The 17,726-nt window shown below is 44.7% G+C and overlaps 1 protein-coding gene across 1 annotated transcript; it reads left to right on the top strand.

Annotated features, from left to right (window-relative positions):
- The first annotated feature begins 1,213 nt into the window (after positions 1-1,213).
- Positions 1,214-11,854, top strand: LOC122626553 (homeobox protein goosecoid). Its single transcript, XM_043806849.1, has 4 exons — positions 1,214-1,238; positions 1,639-2,442; positions 3,405-3,766; positions 11,588-11,854. The coding sequence occupies exons 2-4, from the start codon at positions 1,812-1,814 to the stop codon at positions 11,852-11,854; spliced, it is 1,260 nt and encodes a 419-aa protein (XP_043662784.1). The 5' UTR covers positions 1,214-1,238; positions 1,639-1,811.
- The last annotated feature ends 5,872 nt before the right edge of the window (positions 11,855-17,726 follow it).

The following is a 17,726-nucleotide window of genomic DNA, read 5'->3' as shown; positions in this document are numbered from 1 at the left end:
CATGGATCCAGGCAATATAGTATTCAAACACTTGGAAAGTATTTCGCCAAGTGCTCCCCATCTCTCACCCCCATATAGGTGACATTGTAAGGACTTTTCGGTTCATTTGCTTTTCCTGGCTGGATTTCCATTTGTGATTGTGGGTGTGGTTTGCAGAGTTGCATTTATCATTAGTCGTAGCTTAGCTTTTGTTTTCCTGCATTCGAGAGGGGGAGCATATCAGGGGAACCCTGGCGGCCATTGGGGATTTTGCACTTGGGCATGTTTGATGTGGAAACTTTAGATTAAAATATTTTCATATGCACACACACGAGGTAAAACAATAGCGGCAGGGTCACCAAAGTGCCGTAGATTATTGAATGAGCGCTCCCAAGTCTCCCTCCAGCGTAAACTTCATCTTTATGTATAGTAGCGTGCTCCTTTCTATATAAAGCGTTCACCTCAACCCTTCTGAAGGCCTTACATCTGCAAGAACGGAGATGATAAAGATAACGCTGGAAAAGGCAGAAAGAGCAAGAAGCAGCGCTTCTCCGTGGGCGGATTGAGCGCATAATGATGTTTATGTGTTGCCAGAAACATAAAAGCATTAATTTAGTCATTATCTTCTTAAGATACGGCGCCGGCAGAGGCAGTGGAGTATCAGAATCCCCTGGACGCGAGAAGAGAGCGTCAGGCTTTTTGCCACCCATAATTTCCATCAACCTTTTTATGCTACCCCCTGCTACACACTCTGAGTGAAAGCGAGAGAGCTTCTGTTGCCATCTCCTGCGCACCCGCTTCCCTTCTCTTTCGCTCCCACGACAGCTATCTCTTTCTGTGGGGGCCGCGGGGTCTGTCAGTGATGACTTTATCTGTATAAATAACTGTCAGTGGCCAAAGAAAGTAAGTAGAGAGCGGAAAAATACAAAATACAAAAAATATCTGAAAGCATGGGTGTGAATTGGGGGGAAAGGGAGGCGCTGCTGAATGGGACATTATCTCCGTAGCGCCATCTTTATCCTGGACCTCCTGCCAACCTTCAACCTGGAACACTGCAAGATGGGGGCCCACCATCATCCACCACCAGCAAGAGCGAGAGAAGGAGATACAGAGTGAAAGCAAGAAAGGGAGGGAGGATAGAGAGAGAGACGTCCGAAGCCAGAGAGCATTGCCAAGCAATATGGTAGCGTTGAGGGCGTGGCTTCACCCCGATTTCATTGGCCAAAGTCGAAAAATGTCCGCTTAACGAGAGAGCAGATGTGAGTTTGTATCTAGCATCTGAGAGCGTGTATCTATATCTGTCGAGGAACTGGCCTAACGACTACTCAATCGACAACTTGTCGGGCGGAACGCTCTCACAACACTTTCGCAGCTCGAGCGGACAAGAAGGGTTCCCGGTGGCTGAAAACCTGTGGAAATAATAAATTATCATCACGACGCGATTGCAGTGCGTGTTTCTAGTGCGGTTTAGTGGACTTGGCATCGATCAAATCACACCAGCGTCTTATTCAATCCAGTGAAAGAAAAACGTAGACTTTATATTCTCACCAGTGCCGGTTAGTGGATAATAAAAAATTTAAAAGCGCTCTGTGCTTCAAAAGTGCCGCTTCTCAAAACAGCAGTGGGAAAGAGGCATTTTCCTACTCGAAAGTTTCATAGACTTCTTCAAAATTCTCTCCTCACTGTGGACCCCTGGAGGAGGCGGTGGAGGCACCACCACCACCACTCCCAGCACCACGCCCGACATACCGCCCTCGAAGGCCAAGTTCAAGATCACCGTCGTGAGTACGCCCAGCCCCTCCCCGCCGCCTACGCCCCCTCCGGCTGGATCTATGCTGGCACAAATGGTCGAGACGAATTCCCCGCCGGCGGGTTACACCCTCAAAAGGTCGCCCAGCGATCTCGGCGAGCAGCAGCAGCCTCCAAGGCAGATCTCACGATCTCCGGGCAACACGGCCGCCTATCACCTGACCACCGCCATGCTCCTGAACTCCCAGCAATGCGGCTACTTGGGCCAGCGGTTGCAGTCGGTCCTCCAGCAGCAGCACGCCCAGCACCAGCAGTCCCAAAGTCAAACTCCGTCCTCCGATGATGGCAGCCAGTCGGGTGTCACCATCCTGGAAGAGGAAAGAAGAGGAGGAGCCGCAGCCGCGTCTCTCTTCACCATTGACAGCATTTTGGGGTCTCGTCAACAAGGTGGAGGATCCGCGCCAAGCCAAGGCAACCACATCAGCAGCAATAGCAACCAAAATGGACTGACCTCCAATGGCATCAGTTTGGGTCTGAAGAGAAGTGGCGCCGAGTCCCCCGCCTCGCCAAACTCCAACTCTAGTTCTAGTGCAGCCGCCAGTCCCATCCGACCGCAGAGGGTTCCTGCCATGCTGCAGCATCCTGGCCTGCATCTGGGTCACTTGGCGGCTGCAGCGGCGAGTGGTTTTGCCGCCTCTCCCTCAGACTTCCTGGGTAAGCCTAAATATATCCCCTTTTCCTAGCTGAAATGATATGCCCCCTTTATGAAAACAACTTAAGTAAAAACCGATTCAAAGGCTGCTTCTTCAGAACTCTTTTAAGTTGATATAGATTTTTAAACATTAAACATAAGTACCTTATTTCATGTTGCCACAATCCGAAAGCACCTCAAGGCAACTTACTCATGCAGTCAGGAATCATCCATTCACCCACTCAACCACTCCAATCCTGACATCCTCATCCTCACCCACTCAACCGAACAACTCACATTCGCAAGCGAGTCCTGAATGGCATTATTCATAATTAGGCAATGATCCGTAAAAGATGATTCCGCATTTCCATTCCATTTTCCTTCGATTTTGCGGTGAGAGGATTTGCATTGGGCTATAAGTCTTAGCTTTGTTCGGAAAGCCAGGGTAATTCGGAATGCTGGGGTGGCTTTAAGATGGGCTCGGGTCTTGTGTTGATTCGAGCGTGGATCTCAGGCGCAGATTTATGCAGAATAACGCTTAAATTCATTCAAAGGCTCCCCCGCAGGACATGAATATTAAAAACCTGGGCGCAACTTTTTTCCGCAGCTTGCTGCAACCGGAAACGGAAGCCTCACATACGCCTACAGCTGGGGTCAAAGGAATAGATCCGTTTTTTTGATATGTTATCTACATAAATATGATTGTAACATCCTTCGTAAAGATGTGCACAGGGTTTTCAAGTACTTAATTTGCTAAAAAGGAGAATAGTTCTATATTTTTGAACTGCTACTCGTTTTGCGTCAGCTGTAAGCAAAATGGCGGCAGTTTTATTTTGCGCGTTTCGTTATGCGCATTTTTAAGGATTTACCCAGGAACATTCCACTCACACTCTTTTCCCTGTTCCTCTTCCTGCAGTTATATGATGATGATATGGCTGTTATTACAACCGGGGAATAATGAATTTTCCTTTTGTTTTTCCTGCAGTGGCGTACCCCAACTTCTATCCAAACTACATGCACGCCGCTGCGGTGGCGCATGTGGCTGCTGCTCAGATGCAGGCGCATGTGAGTGGAGCAGCCGCTGGATTGTCGGGTCACGGACACCACCCGCACCACCCCCATGGGCACCCGCACCACCCACATCTGGGCGCCCACCACCACGGACCGCACCACCTCAGTCATCTGGGTCATGGACCTCCGCCGAAGAGGAAGCGTCGCCATCGCACCATCTTCACGGAGGAGCAGTTGGAGCAACTGGAGGCCACCTTCGACAAAACCCACTACCCAGATGTGGTGCTCAGAGAGCAACTTGCTCTTAAGGTGGATCTCAAAGAGGAAAGAGTTGAGGTGAGTTTAAAGCTTCAAAGTTTTAATTTCTTTTAATATGGTGTTTATAAAGGGGTCTAAAAGTTCAAGTTTAATGCATAATTTTAGAGACCTTTAAAAATGATATCTGTAACCAGCTTTATCACCCCAAAAACATTCAATGCATGGTTTTAGCTTTTGATCACTGTGTTCTTCCTAACATCCTCCCACACTCCCTGTCAAGCAGTCTTTTCTTCTATTTGGCTCTAATTTCACGCTCGTTTTAATTCGCCGCGTGAAACCAATTGAGTGCTACACCCCCGCTCTTCTCCACTTAACCAGAATCAGATTCCGAATCTGAATCTCTGGCATCTGCATCGCAATCTCTATTCTCTCCACCGATTCTCCCTCTGAGAACTTCTCCTTGTTTATTTAGTTGTCAGCGGCGTACATTTTGAGGGGCTTCTTCGCCGGCGAAAGCAAAACAATGCCAATCCCAATGATTCACTTAATTTGGGTAATGGGACTCGGGATACAACCGCATGTTTAAACGGATGGTGATGGTTATTTGCTTGGTGGTTGCCCCTGAATCGTATCATTGGTAATGTAAATATGCAGGGATTCCGCCTTCTGCGCCCTTGTAAATCCCACCCCGGGGGATGAACCATCCCTTTGACATCGGCAATTGTGATTCAAAGTCCATTAGTGTCGAGGAAACCCAACAGCAAACAAACAAATTGAGAGGTCACCAAGGAAGAAAGTGACGACAAAAGTTGACAATTTAATTTGTTCACATTTTTGGTGCATTGATGGGTGGCTATTTCGCGTCTTTGATGAGGATTACCCACGCTTTCCGGGCTACGGGCTACGGGCCCCGAGTTCCGGAACCCCTTAGTTTTCGTTTCCCTGGCAATATGTTTGTCAACCGGTCAAATGTTTAATCTATAACCCATCCAACCCCATCTCACCCTCACCTTTCGCAGCGCAGGAAGGCGGACAAGTGCGACATTTGTTGACACTCGAAGGGTTTTGGCTTATGTTTAGCCTTGAGCTTAAGACAACTTACACATTAACATTACTAACCATTTAGGATAATGAGCAGCGTGGCGTTACTCAACCCGCAGGCGAATTGACGCCCGCTCTTTGATTAGGCGACAAATTTGACCCGCGGCGAGCATTGGAATCCTAAGCGGATTAGAATGCAGGTTGTTAGTTGCGAGGCGGGAGTTGTCAGGCGGGAGTTCTACCATAGAAAAGCAAATGAAAAGCCGAGGTGGGGAAAGATTTCCCAACTCTTTAACTAATTGGAATTCGGCGGAGTCGAATCTGCTGGCTCACGGGGGCGACTAATTAACATACAACACACAAAAAGAGACTTCAAACTTGTCTCTGACAAGCAAAGTGGATGAGGAAAGAGACGGCAGCACTACCAATCCCCAAGTAAATCTTGTGCTCAGTCATCGCTCGTCATTGACTTAAGCAGCATAATCAACTTGAGCTCTGGCTTCCAACTCGGAACCCCGGCTTTTGTGACTGCTACTGTTTAGCATATTTGCATGCCAAGAGCTGCCACTCGAGGCCTCCGAGCCCCCCGATTGCGGGACAGTCTCTAAGACCCCAGCTGCTCCATAAGTGGCAATAATTATTGAAAATCTTGCCTAAGACAAACAGCAGCAATAACAAAAGAGAAAACCACTGAAAAAAGTGAACAAATTCGAAGCCTACACAAGCGATGCTCTAGCTGAAAAGAGTCCGTTTGATCGGTGATCAATTGGCTAAGCAAAGGGGGCTCAATAGCCATGGATGGCAACTAAGCTAGATTATTAGTAAGGCTTGGATACAGTCAGGTTATGTGCATTCCAAAAGTTCTCATATTTCATTCTCCAAAGCTCTGAGCCAACGTCTCCTGATTATTCAGTTCCCATCCAGAGCTCGTTCGTTTAAATGATCTGCTTATTTTGACTTCATAATTTACAATTATTATTTTTATTTAGCCACTCGAGGCGAGGGTCCAGTGGCTTCTTCTCGGACCGGATTGGATCGGATTGGTTTGTATGGGATTGTATGGGATTGGACCGCAAAACAGTAGCTCTACCTGTAGAGCAAACAAACCCGTTCTTTGTCCGTCTGCCTCTCTTTTTTCGCCTTGGCTTCTGTGGTGCGTGCAAGTCAAATACGCCTAATCCCGCAGCTCAAGTGATCGAGGTGATTTCGTTCTCCGATCAGCCAGATAGAGAGGGATGTAGCTAGAGGCTGGGGATGTAGAGGAGGAATGCCTGGAGGGCATTTCAAATATTTGCCTTCGGTCGTCGCCAAGAAATTAGTAATCATCAGCTTGGCATAATTTGTGCTCCTCTCTCCTTTCGATCGCTCAACTCTACAAATATTGATGTTACCCCTTCCCAGGCCCAGACTTATAGAGAGTGGAGAACGGAGAAGAATGTGCCCACTCATCACTCCCATCACTCCATTGTGAACTGATCTCTGTTGTGGCTGCTGTTTTCTCTCACTGTCGTTTTGTTTTGGCCAGGAATTGAAAAGGGCTTGTCACCCTACTGCCTTTCTTTCGAGGATCATCCGGCATCTCAAGCGTTGCCGCTTTGAAGTTGCACAATTGAGAGGCCTCAGCTTGTAAAGGGATCGGGTTTTTCTATTTCGTGGCCACCTGCGTTGGCTATTAACTAAAGTATGGCTTCTGTATGATAACTATTATTATTATTGTTGTCTCTCCTTAGACACAATAAACACATCCCTTTCCCTTCGCCAATGCTTGTTTAGCTTCGAAATTGAATTAAAAACGGCAATGAGCTGGAATCAGCAGATTTCCGTTAATTTAACCCGAGGTCACAAACCACCCACCACTCACAATCCACCATCCACCACCCACTGGGTGAGCCACTCAACAACCTTTCCGCCCACAAATCTCACACCCCACACTCGCCGTAAATGCTGTTGTTATAATTTTTCATAATTTTCCATTATTCAAACACTTGAGTCTCGGGATGCGAATTTTCAGCTATCCCCCGAGAATTCTCGGGCAGCAAAGTGCGTTTATATCCTCGAGCCATGGAAAATGGAAAGATTGGAGGGGCGGGCTTTTTCCGAGGGGAGCAGACGCTTTTCCCATGTTTGCTTTACAGTTTTGGCTGTCGAAGCGTGTAACCGTAGACAAATATTATCGCTGGGGGAGGAAATTGCCCCCGAAGCTGCATAAATTTACACAAAAAACGCAGTGGGTGGTGAAAGGTGCCGCGACAGGTGCACTTCTCACTAAGCTCTTAAAAGGTCGTCCGTGGCGGCGATTAGCAGTAAAAAAAAGAATTTTACAAAACATGTTTCATTTAAATGCCGTTTTGAGGGTAAAAATACATTAATTTTGATGAGGTCAAATGACAGACTTTTTATTAACACCGTTTGAATGTCTTATTCAGAGTAATTTAAAAGTGCTCGCTTTTCTTATAATCCCCATCATAAAAACGCTAATAACAGTTTCACTCACCCATTTTCTTTTTGCGGTTCTTCTTTCGTTTTCTTCTTTGCATTTTCTCTCAGTAATATTACGGTTAACCGCTTTGCAGATGTAATTTGATAAAGGCATTTTTACCTTTTTTGAAATCACTAACTCACTAAACCACTCACAGAAAATCACTTTTTCACTTAAAAAAATGATTAAAAAAAGCACTAAAAAAATCACTCACACAAAATCACTTTAAAAAAAATGAGAAAATAAAACACAAAAACACAGTAAGGTGCAAAAACAAAAATGGCCGTCATATGCATATATGTATGTTTGTATGTACGACGTGCACGCAAATTGGCAAGTCGCACTTACATACATACATACATGCAAGCGGGTTGCTTTTCACCCCTTAAACCATTTTTCTTATAGGATTTAATGCACTTAGTAGCAGATTTGTTGACCTTACACCTTAGAAAACACTTTTATCATAAATTTACTTAAACTTGCCGTGTTTTAAACGACAGAAACACTTTTCACTTAAGAACAACTTTCACACGGACTCTTTCCAATTGCCGGCGAGGAAAGGTTTTCGATTCGATCTCTTATTCCTTTTTGGCGCATACAAGTTAAGTGCACAACACGAAGAAGAACTCCCGAAGTTCTTTTAAATAATTATAAACTAGTTCTTCATTTTTAAACCACAAAAATGCACTTGTTAATCTGCACTCCTTGCAACTTTGTCTCTTCCTCTTCTCTTACTTCTTCATCTTCTTTGACCCATCCCGCTGCACTTGGCGACGTTTCCAACACTATTTTCAGTACTTTCATTTGGCACTAACGCGATCTGCTTTAAACCTAATTGGAGTTTTTTACATAGTTTAAACACTTTTTTGTTTCATATTCGGCTGCCTTAGTTCAGCTCTTTAATACGAGCGCATGCAGTTCCTTAACCCCACAATACACTGAACGAAATAGGGAGTGGGAACGTGCGTAACGAGCAATTTTCATGGGTGCGCGATTTTAATCCAACAACACGACGAAAACAGCGTCAATTCCCCAAAAAAGGTTCTATGGTAATTGGGCTGCAGGTAGCGCCACCCATTTTGGTGACGAAGTTTCCAACCGACTTGTGCTGCCAATTTTCACTAATTAGAGTGACTGGCGAAAGGCAGCCGCCATTTTGAGCTTTCCACCGCCCAACACTCCCCCCTTTCCGGCCGCACTCCCCATCTTAACCCCTGACTGCCTTTAGCCTTTCCTGGAGCCAGCCAAAAATGTGATGCTGTTCTTATTTTTTGGCAGCCTGGCGCTTTCAATGTTTTTTGGCTTTTGCCGGGACACATTTTCCGGGTCTGGAAAAACACGGCAAAATTAGGGGGTGGGGGAAAAGTTCGAACGAGCAGGTGCAGCGATTATCGAAGCGCAAAGTTATCATAGCAGTGCAACTATGGACTGCATTTTCGGAAACATTCCATGGTAATCCAGCCACGCAGTCAGCAGACTGGCCGAAAACCCAAAAATAACACACACATCATGGTGGTCAGTCTGCCCACTGCCCCGCATCGCCCCGCCCCGCTCCGCCCCTTGAATTTCTGAATTTCCCAGGGGGAAAACCGAGGGGGCGGGTGGGGGAGAGGGGTCTGGAGCGTAAAGCGCTTTTGTAGTTAATTAAAAATCAACTGCCGTGGGCATGTTTGTTCAATGGATTTCATGCACGTTTCGAATGTGTGCCGCTCGTCGGCCTTTTTGCCCCTCGACTTTCCGCCGCCCCCCGACTTTTCTGCGGTATCAGCGATTTATGCGCTTTTGGATGAAAAATCTGTGGCAATATTTGCAGTGGCCAGTGGTTCCGGAGATCTATCGACTCCAAGGCGCGAGCCAATGCATGTCAAGTTGTGCACTTTCCGTCCCTAAAAAAATGCATTGCCCATACACTGAAAGAATTGGTGCGACAGACTTTAGACACCGAAAACTACGCTATCCTATCTCTATACTCTGCGTAGGTACAACCATTCCCGCAGCTATTTTCGCCATTTTGTCGGCTTGTTCTTGGGCCATAGAACAACATGGAAAATCGGGCACCATACGGACCCCCCTCTCCCCCTGGATCATCACTTTTTGCGCCTTTGTTTATTTAATTTCTCCAAATTTTCACTGCGATTTTTGCGAGCGTGCCAGCCGGCGAGACGCGGCAAAAAACGCGCCCGCGGTTATGGCCAAATTGTTGTGCGTTAGTCAGATTTTAAATGCTAGGGGAGGGGAGGGGAGGGCAGTTGAATTGGGCTTGAACGGAACGGAACTCTGTTGGCCGTACAAATTACGGGATTAGCAGAGCGAGCGCGTTTTTTCCGGCGCACACACACGGCGGCCAAACTCCGGATTTGGTAGTTCCGCAGGATTAGGGTTCAATGCGGTTCGCTGGCGAACATTTAATTAAAATATGAAAATTTAATGAGCGGAAACGACGAAAAAACGCAATCAGGCGGTAAAAATCGCCACAGATTTTTTGCGCCCGCGGCTTGATGGTGATTTTTTTGTTTTAGAATTTGTGGATTAAAACTGTTGCATAGGTAATTATCGTGTTAGTTTGTGTGTTGACATAATTAAGCTGAGTAATTCACATATTCATTGCCGCGATTTTGAAAAACGCAACGCGTTGTTCTGTGTGTTGTTCTGTTGTTTTAATAACTTAAGCTCATAAAATTATGAAAATTATGAAAATAAATATGCAAAATATTAGGTCAGCGTGGTAGTAGTCTAAAATCTAATTAGCCCGAAAACGAAAAATAAATGGAAATTTAAACTGACATTTGGCGAGAACTTCCATCGCGTTGCCAACTGCGAAAGTTCAAAGGTTTCCAAGGTGAAACAAAAAGTAAAATCCCGAGCAAACAGCTGCAAAAATGTACTCGAATTTAATGCAAACTTAAATGAGCTCAGATATGAATTTCCTGGAGGCGGAAATCCCCTCGCCTTATAAGTTTAGCGCATTTTCCTGTCATTTCCCCGTTTTCCACTGCCACTTCCGTTTCCGCTTTCGCCTCCTCTGTTATTTCAACAAATTCAGTCGATTTGCTGCATAAACATTTCCGGAAACCCAGAGAAAACTCAACTTTCTCCCCAAATGATAACAGTGTGCAAAATCAACTTCTCCACCGCTGCCTAATTGTTCTAATTAAACTTTTTCCTGCCAGCCAGTTCGCTGCGAGTTCTCGCCCAGAGTTTCCCCAGTATTTATTCAGCAAATAATCAAAAAACAGACGGACAAATAAACACATAGGGGTTGCAAATTCACCATTGCACTCGGATTGGGCAAATAGAGAATCGCTGGGAGAACGCAGAGAAAGAGAGGAAAGACTCCGCCCTCCGAGGAGGAGAAAGGGAACGGGAAAGGGAATGGGAATGGGTTTTTGGGGTAGCTTTGGGGGCTAATGACAAGGCAGATGGGTTCACTGTCCACGAGGGTGATTACATAAGGGATTCCCGCTCCTCCTCCTCCTTCTCGTCGGAATGATAGCTTCCCCTTCCCAGGCGGAGATATCCTCCTGATGATGTTTAACCCCTGAGTCACTTCACAGCCGCCTTTTGTTTTAATTAACTAAGTAGCAGGGGTCGAGGCCAGGCTGCCAAGGGGTTAAATATGGGGTTAAAAGCGGGATGCGGCATCCAACGAGTTCACGGGGGGAATGGGCGTGGCCAAAGCCTAATTAAAGAAAAAATGCAGAGTGGATCCAGCAAGGAAAATGAAAATGGGCATTACCTGACTTATCCTCTCAGCTGTTTCAAGATATAGCCAACGTTCTTGGCTGATTTACATAATAGTTTAATATTTACATATTAGTTTATATTTGCTATTAGGTAGTCATTTTGCACCGATGGTTTTCCCAACCCATAATAAGCATTTGCCGCCCCAAATCATAAAGTGTTTCTTTTGCTTTTTGAAAACCCACCCTCTGCGGATTCCCAATTAATTACAATTACAATAAGTCATCTCATTAAGCCCGGAAAAAGGAGGAAAGCGAGTGGGAGGATTGCCGTTCGTGGTAACTGGCCGAAAGATAACCGCCAAATTGAGAAATAGAAGTCTTAGAAGTGCAAAAAAGGAGAGGCGGACAAGGCAAAAAATGCTTAAATTATTTATGAGCGGAAATCGCAGCCAGAGTAGCGAACTCCCCAGCAAAACGGATGAAAGTGTTTTTGAAGCCCCGCGCTCAAAGTAACCTAGGTAGCACCCCATCCTCCCACCCACTGAACCTGGAGTCTTAGCGCAGGGAAACAGGATTCGTTTTTATGAAAATCAGCGGGGCGCACGTAAAGTTGAATGAGTGTGATAAGGTGTAATAATCATAGCGAAGTACGAATTGATTCACTTATATTAATGGACCGTTTCTCCTTTGTTCCAGGTGTGGTTCAAGAACCGGCGGGCCAAGTGGCGCAAGCAGAAGCGCGAGGAGCAGGAGCGGCTGCGGAAGCTGCAGGAGGAGCAATGCGGCAGCACCACCAACGGCACCACCAACAACAACAGCGGCACCGCCAGCACCACCGGAAACGGCACCGTGCCCGTAAAGTGCCCCGGATCCGATCACTATTCCGCGCAACTAGTGCACATCAAGAGCGATCCCAATGGGTACAGCGACGCCGACGAGTCCTCCGATCTGGAAGTGGCCTAAAAGGGGCGTGGCACCGGGTGTATATATGGGTTAAGAAGTGATTTAAGTGTATGTTGTGTAAATTAAAGGGAAACTTATGCCTAAACTAGTTTAGAGAGCTACACCCCCATCTATTTATTGAATTTGTATACGACTGACTACTTAAACTGGATTAAATAGTTCAAAGAGCTTTGCGACATTGGCGCCAGCTCATATGTTTTGTTTTGTAAATAGACAGAAACCCCTTTTCGAACACCTTTTGTTACTAGGTTGTAAGTTGATAAAACAGGCCTAGAAAATATCTTAATTATATTTAGTAAAATTGTACAGTCACCTAAATCTATGTGAGTAAGTATGTGCGCGAATGTATTGTATCAAACTAGAGCGTGAATGCATTTTGTGGTATTTGTTTCGTGTCCTGTGTCCAAGTCCAAAGTTTATTGCATCTATATACAAATCTCCATAAAGCGTATTGATAAATAAGCAAGCATACCATACTAGACGAAAGTTAAGTGTCATTCCTCCAACGATTAATTCTAATGTTAAACCTAAACTAACTTATTGAGAACCGAAAATAAAACGCAAACTCGCCAAAAGTCAAACAAAGATGCCAGCAAGTCGTTTAACTCTGGTTGGGAAACTTTCGATGATAAGTGGGAAGACCCGGCGAGCAGCTTTCACACCTGCCACTCCAGTAATGGGAGATGGAGATACTGATCCAATGCCACCTGCCAATGGGGCAGGAAAATGGGAGCTGGGCGGCAAACGGGGCGGCAGCGGTCAGCCTGTTAGCAGCTTCGATGGGCACTTTGATGGCTTCGCCTCCAATCAATTCGCACACAGACACGGACACGGACCACACAAAGGATCTGGAGTGGAGTGGAGAGCAGTGGCGGAGCACGGGGCAGGGAAATCCATATGCATCCGCATCTTCTCTGCTCTTCGGCAGATGTATCTGCATGTCCTCTGCCGGCATTTGTTGGCCATTTTCATTCTGGCATTGCGAATCGGGGGTCGGGACAGAACAAGATGGAAAAGCCACTCAAATCATCCCCTGCACAGAGCGAATATTTATCAGCATGAATCACTTCGAGGTGTGCTGGGGAAAAAACAGATACAAGATACAGATTCACTAGATACAGATACAGTAGTACAGATACAGTTGAAACAAACCGTACAGAAATGAATTTTCCGGACACACCAATTAGAAAATCAATTATGCATCTTTGGTTTGCTGCAGATTCGAGCATCTTCATAGACATTGCCGACTCAAAATTTTAAACATCTCATTTTTTTGTTACATATTTGGCAATTTCGGGAACTGCCTCGAAATTATTCTCGGTTTGACTTACTTCGCCTCCCCCAGCTTTCCAGCCACCCCAAGTTTGACTGACAAGTTGTCTCGTTTGGGCCGTATTTTGTCCTTCTCAGCTTGTTATTCCTCCCCCCTTTTTTTTTGTTTTTCTCTTTGCCAAAGTTCCATCTTGTTATTTTCCTTTGGCGAAGCCGGAGCTGCACGTTCAGGTCCATTCAGGTGAGAGACTCCGACGACTCGAATCGATGGCCAAATTTAAATTCAAATTTATTCTATCTTGACCTGACTTGGCTCGTTCTCTCTTCCATTTGGACCTCTGTGCCTTGCTCGCCATTTTGCGCCCAGTCATTCCTGCCTTCTATTTGCATAGGCCTATGTGATATGATCTCGAGTTACCCGCAATTCTCAATCCCGAACTGGAATCCGGGATCCTGGCTCCTGGTTCCTGGTTTCTGGCTTCTGGTTTTGCGTCGGGTTTTGTTTGCTGCCCGTTAATAGTTCGTGTAAAAATCTACAAATATTTGCACTCTATTAATTTTTCTGATTCTTTTCCGAACCGTTCTCGTGTTTCCCTTGTTTTTCTAGTGCACGCTTCGCATAATTTTTTCCATTCCTGTTCTGTATCAACACGAAATTTAATATACACGCAGACCCATTTTTCCCATTTTCCCCATCCTGTCCTCCAATTCCATGTACAGCAAATGTTTTTCCGTGATTTGAAATAAATGTGTACTTTTTATATAAGCATGTGTTTAATGTTTTATTATGATGTAATTACTAAATGTACAGTTGCGAAAAAAATAATAGCACCACCATAACGTATTTTGTTCTCGATCAATAATTAAGTTGAGTACGATAGTACAATATGATTTTCGCATAATGCTAGATATTTTCCTATCAAAATGAAAAAAAAAATTTGAATTGTCCATACCTTGATTTTTAATAATTTTTTTTGGGCGGCAAGGTCTAAAATGAGGCGAAAACAAAAATAGCACCACTATCGATTTTTTCAAATTTTCAATACTTGTCGGCGGTTTGTTTTGGTGAAAAGCACATGGTTATAAAACTTGACATTTCTATTACTATATCCAACATTATTTTTGAAACATACCTTAAAAAAAATTATTAAAATGGGACGAGGAAAGCATTGCTCTTCAGATAAGCGTGGCATGGTCAAAAAACCAATTTCTGAAGGAAAATCACACAGAAATATTGGTCTAATCCTTCAATTCTAAATCAAAATGATAGGAAATACAATCACCTACAACAAGAATCCCGAAAAACGTGGGAAAAAACAATCATTGGGCACCCATCTCTTCAAAACGCTAGTGCCCGAGGGCAAGAAGGATCCATTTAAAGCTGCTACCGAACTGAAAAAGGATCTCAACATATCCGCAACAGTGCAAACAGTTCACACATGTCTCAGGGAACATGGATTAAAAGTCTGTAGTCCCAGGAAGGTCCCTCTTTTAAATGGGAGACACATACCCAAGCGCATTAAGTTCGTCAAGGAACATTTAAATTGGTCTGGCGAAAAATGGAGGAACTTCTTATGGTCAGATGAGAGCAAGGTGGTTTTTTTTGGTGGTAATGGATCTTAATCGTATGTAAGACGACCTAAGAACACCGAATATAAGCCAAATTACACAGTAGAAGCAATTAAACACGGAGGATCCAGTATAATGGTATGGGCTTGTTTCTCGTACTATGTAGTCGGGGCTATACCATAATATACCATGGTCAAAAACCATCTGGGATCAACATGTGTTTGTGGATATTTTGGTGACGATGATGCTACCCTTTGCCGAATACAATTAAAAGACTATGATCCCAAGTAGACCCGCAGGAAAGCCAAGGATTCGTTCCAAAATAAATCTGTTCCTGTTTTGGATTGGCCTGAACAGTCCCCAGGCCGTAATCCCATCAAAAATTCTTGGTCAGATATGAGAAAAGCAGTTGTAGCTTCAAAGCCAACTAACAACGAATAACTTTGGGTATAATTAAGGAGTCCTGGAGCAAAATATCCCTAAAACGGTGCCAGGACCTGGTTGACTCCATGCCAAAACGTTGCGCAGCTGTTATTGCTAATAAAGGATACACTACCAAATATTAAATTAATGGGATGGGCGTAGTTTTAATATACAATCACTTGTTATTAATAAATTTTTTACTGTTAAGTTTATATTTTATGATTAAAGCATTTTTTATGAAGTGGTGCTATTATTTTTTTCGCCTTATTTTGTCACTTTTCATAAAGTTCCTTAAATAAGTTAGGAATTCATAGAACAATTGTGATTTTTTTTTATTTTCTAAAAAGTGAATTGTTTAACCTTTCTAAAAAGGTATTCCAGCTCCTTTTAAACCCTAAATTGTAGGTAGGAGACTTATTCAAAGTTTTACTGGGCCAGTGGTGCTATTTTTTTTTTCGCAGCTGTATATGGGTAAACTTGCATGGTATACGTATCTATATTCATATTTCTACGTGTATTTTTGAGAGACGCGCTGCAGGAGGATGGATATTAATATATATAGCATTTTTTACATCATTTTTTTCGAGAGCTTTTTCGTTCGCGCTTTGTGCATGTGCATGTACATGCAGCACATGAAATATTTACCCATTAAATTTGCCTTTAATTAAATGTGCCCTCCCTGACTTTTTTCTTATTTATAGGAGCCAAGGGAGGAGGCCGACATTTCGTTTGTTAAAATAAAAATATTGTTAATTGCAATTTATTCACATGAACACCTCTCTGCAATCCAAATGGAAAATGGAAAACGGCGGGGAGCGGACAAAGTCATTTCAGTCACATTCGATTTTAATATTTCATTATTTAATGTTGCCCTGGGAGCCGAGGGAGAAGCGGGGGCTGGAAATCGAGTGCATATGCATAATGAATAACTCATTTCGAGCCGACTGAGAGATTGCGATTCATGAGTGTCGGGTCCAGCTCCAACGACTAATTGGGAACGGATTGGTGTGGTCTGGTCGAGGAATTACCATGGGACATTGGAGCGCCGCTTCGGGGAAGGATTAAGGCCGTCCAGGCTGCAGTGATGCAGGACTGGGATTGGCCAGTAATATTCATTCAAGTAATATGCATCAAAAAATTATTCGATCTAAATCCTTTTGTCGCCGAGTCAGCCACTTCTTCATAAATATTGTGTTGTATATCAATCACTAAAATCGAAAAGGTTTCGAGATTTCCAAACGAATTTATTTGCTAGAAAACCCATGGGGAAATGCCATAAACTCTGATTAGGTTATTTTGGATCCAGGACATCGAAAGCACTTCGATATGATTTTTCAACCCCCCAACCAGGCCAGTTGCAGAGGTTGACCCACGTCATAGCTGCTGGCAAGAATCCTGCCGTAGATTAGCAGGTGAAGCAGGTGAGTTTAATCCATAAAATGTGCGATTATTGCGTTTATGCGGCCCGGGGCGCATTCGATATAAAATATAAACAAACGTTAGAGAAATTACAGCACAAAAGCCGAGCAAGGAGCAGCTCTCAGCTCAGCTCTCTCGCAGGATGTCCTTATATCCTTATATGTACAGCACACATGGCTGGTATCCCTTGGATCCCTCCCCTCCTCCACCTCTACCCTCCTTTTCACTTGCTCCCCTTTGCTCCTCCGAGGACCGACGCTTATTTGACTATCGATTAAAGTTTGTGGTCCTTGTGCACACAGCCCCGAGATGCGAGTGCTCGAAATAATACCGGAGAAAAGATTTTCGATTAATTTTAAATGTGCCAGTGGTAGCAATAAGATGGCAGACCAGACAGCTTGAAAGGCCAGGCGAGAACCGAAATGTGGAGAGTTGGGAAAATATTCTAAAATAGTTACAAGTATCAGATATTTTAGAGACGCCCCCACTTCTACAATCACTTTTGAAAAAAGCCAACCAAATTTCAGTGCGCACTGTTGCGCGGCCTCATAACAGAAGATTATCCAATAGCAACCGGTCGCATGCTCATCTTCATCCTCATCCTCATCCCCATCCTCATCGGCAGCCGCATCCAAGGACCATCCGCCATGTCAACCCTCGACCGGGGATAATGAACTTTTTTGGCCAGCCGAGCGTGCCGTTGGGTTTGTGAGTCTGCGGCCTGTCCGCCCGCTGCCACATCCACATCCACCTCAGCCTCAATTAGCTTATTGTCCCTGTCATTGTCAGCAGCAAAATGGCATCCGAGGATAGGGTGGGCACTGGCTGTCTCTGGGTGGCCCTTGGCCTCGCAAAATCCACAAGGAGCTTGCCAAGGTGTTAAGCCAGCTGAGCCGGGTGCCCCCAGCACCGAATCCTTACCTCGGTCGGGCCTTTTGCCGCTCCACGCCCCTGAAGGCTCTGGCTTAAGTCCAGCCGGCTTCTCTGGCCAAACCGGAAGAGTCTTAGTCGAGCGAGATGCCCTCATGTGATCAGGTTCTTTCGTTGTAATTAGAATAGCACACCTAGTGCGTCTCTATACCGAAGCCTGTATTTTCTTTACTAGGTAAACTTGGGAACTGGCTAGGAAAAAATGTCAATTTTATAAAAGAGTTATGGACACATTACCTAACTTACTCATTTCATTAGG

The sequence above is a fragment of the Drosophila teissieri genome, chromosome 2L, assembly GCF_016746235.2.
Source record: "Drosophila teissieri strain GT53w chromosome 2L, Prin_Dtei_1.1, whole genome shotgun sequence".
In the NCBI taxonomy this organism is placed as follows: domain Eukaryota; kingdom Metazoa; phylum Arthropoda; class Insecta; order Diptera; family Drosophilidae; genus Drosophila; species Drosophila teissieri.
The sequence above is the reverse complement of the archived record's forward strand: the minus strand, read 5'-3'. Positions and strand labels throughout refer to the sequence as shown.

What these genes read in the sequence shown, in the direction of transcription:
- LOC122626553 (XM_043806849.1), top strand. Translation starts at nt 1,812, where the DNA reads ATGCTGGCACAAATGGTCGAGACGAATTCCCCGCCGGCGGGTTACACC. An exon ending in CTCTCCCTCAGACTTCCTGG is followed by an intron (nt 2,443 to 3,404) that starts GTAAGCCTAAAT and finishes TTTTTCCTGCAG; the next exon opens with TGGCGTACCCCAACTTCTAT. An exon ending in TCAAAGAGGAAAGAGTTGAG is followed by an intron (nt 3,767 to 11,587) that starts GTGAGTTTAAAG and finishes CCTTTGTTCCAG; the next exon opens with GTGTGGTTCAAGAACCGGCG.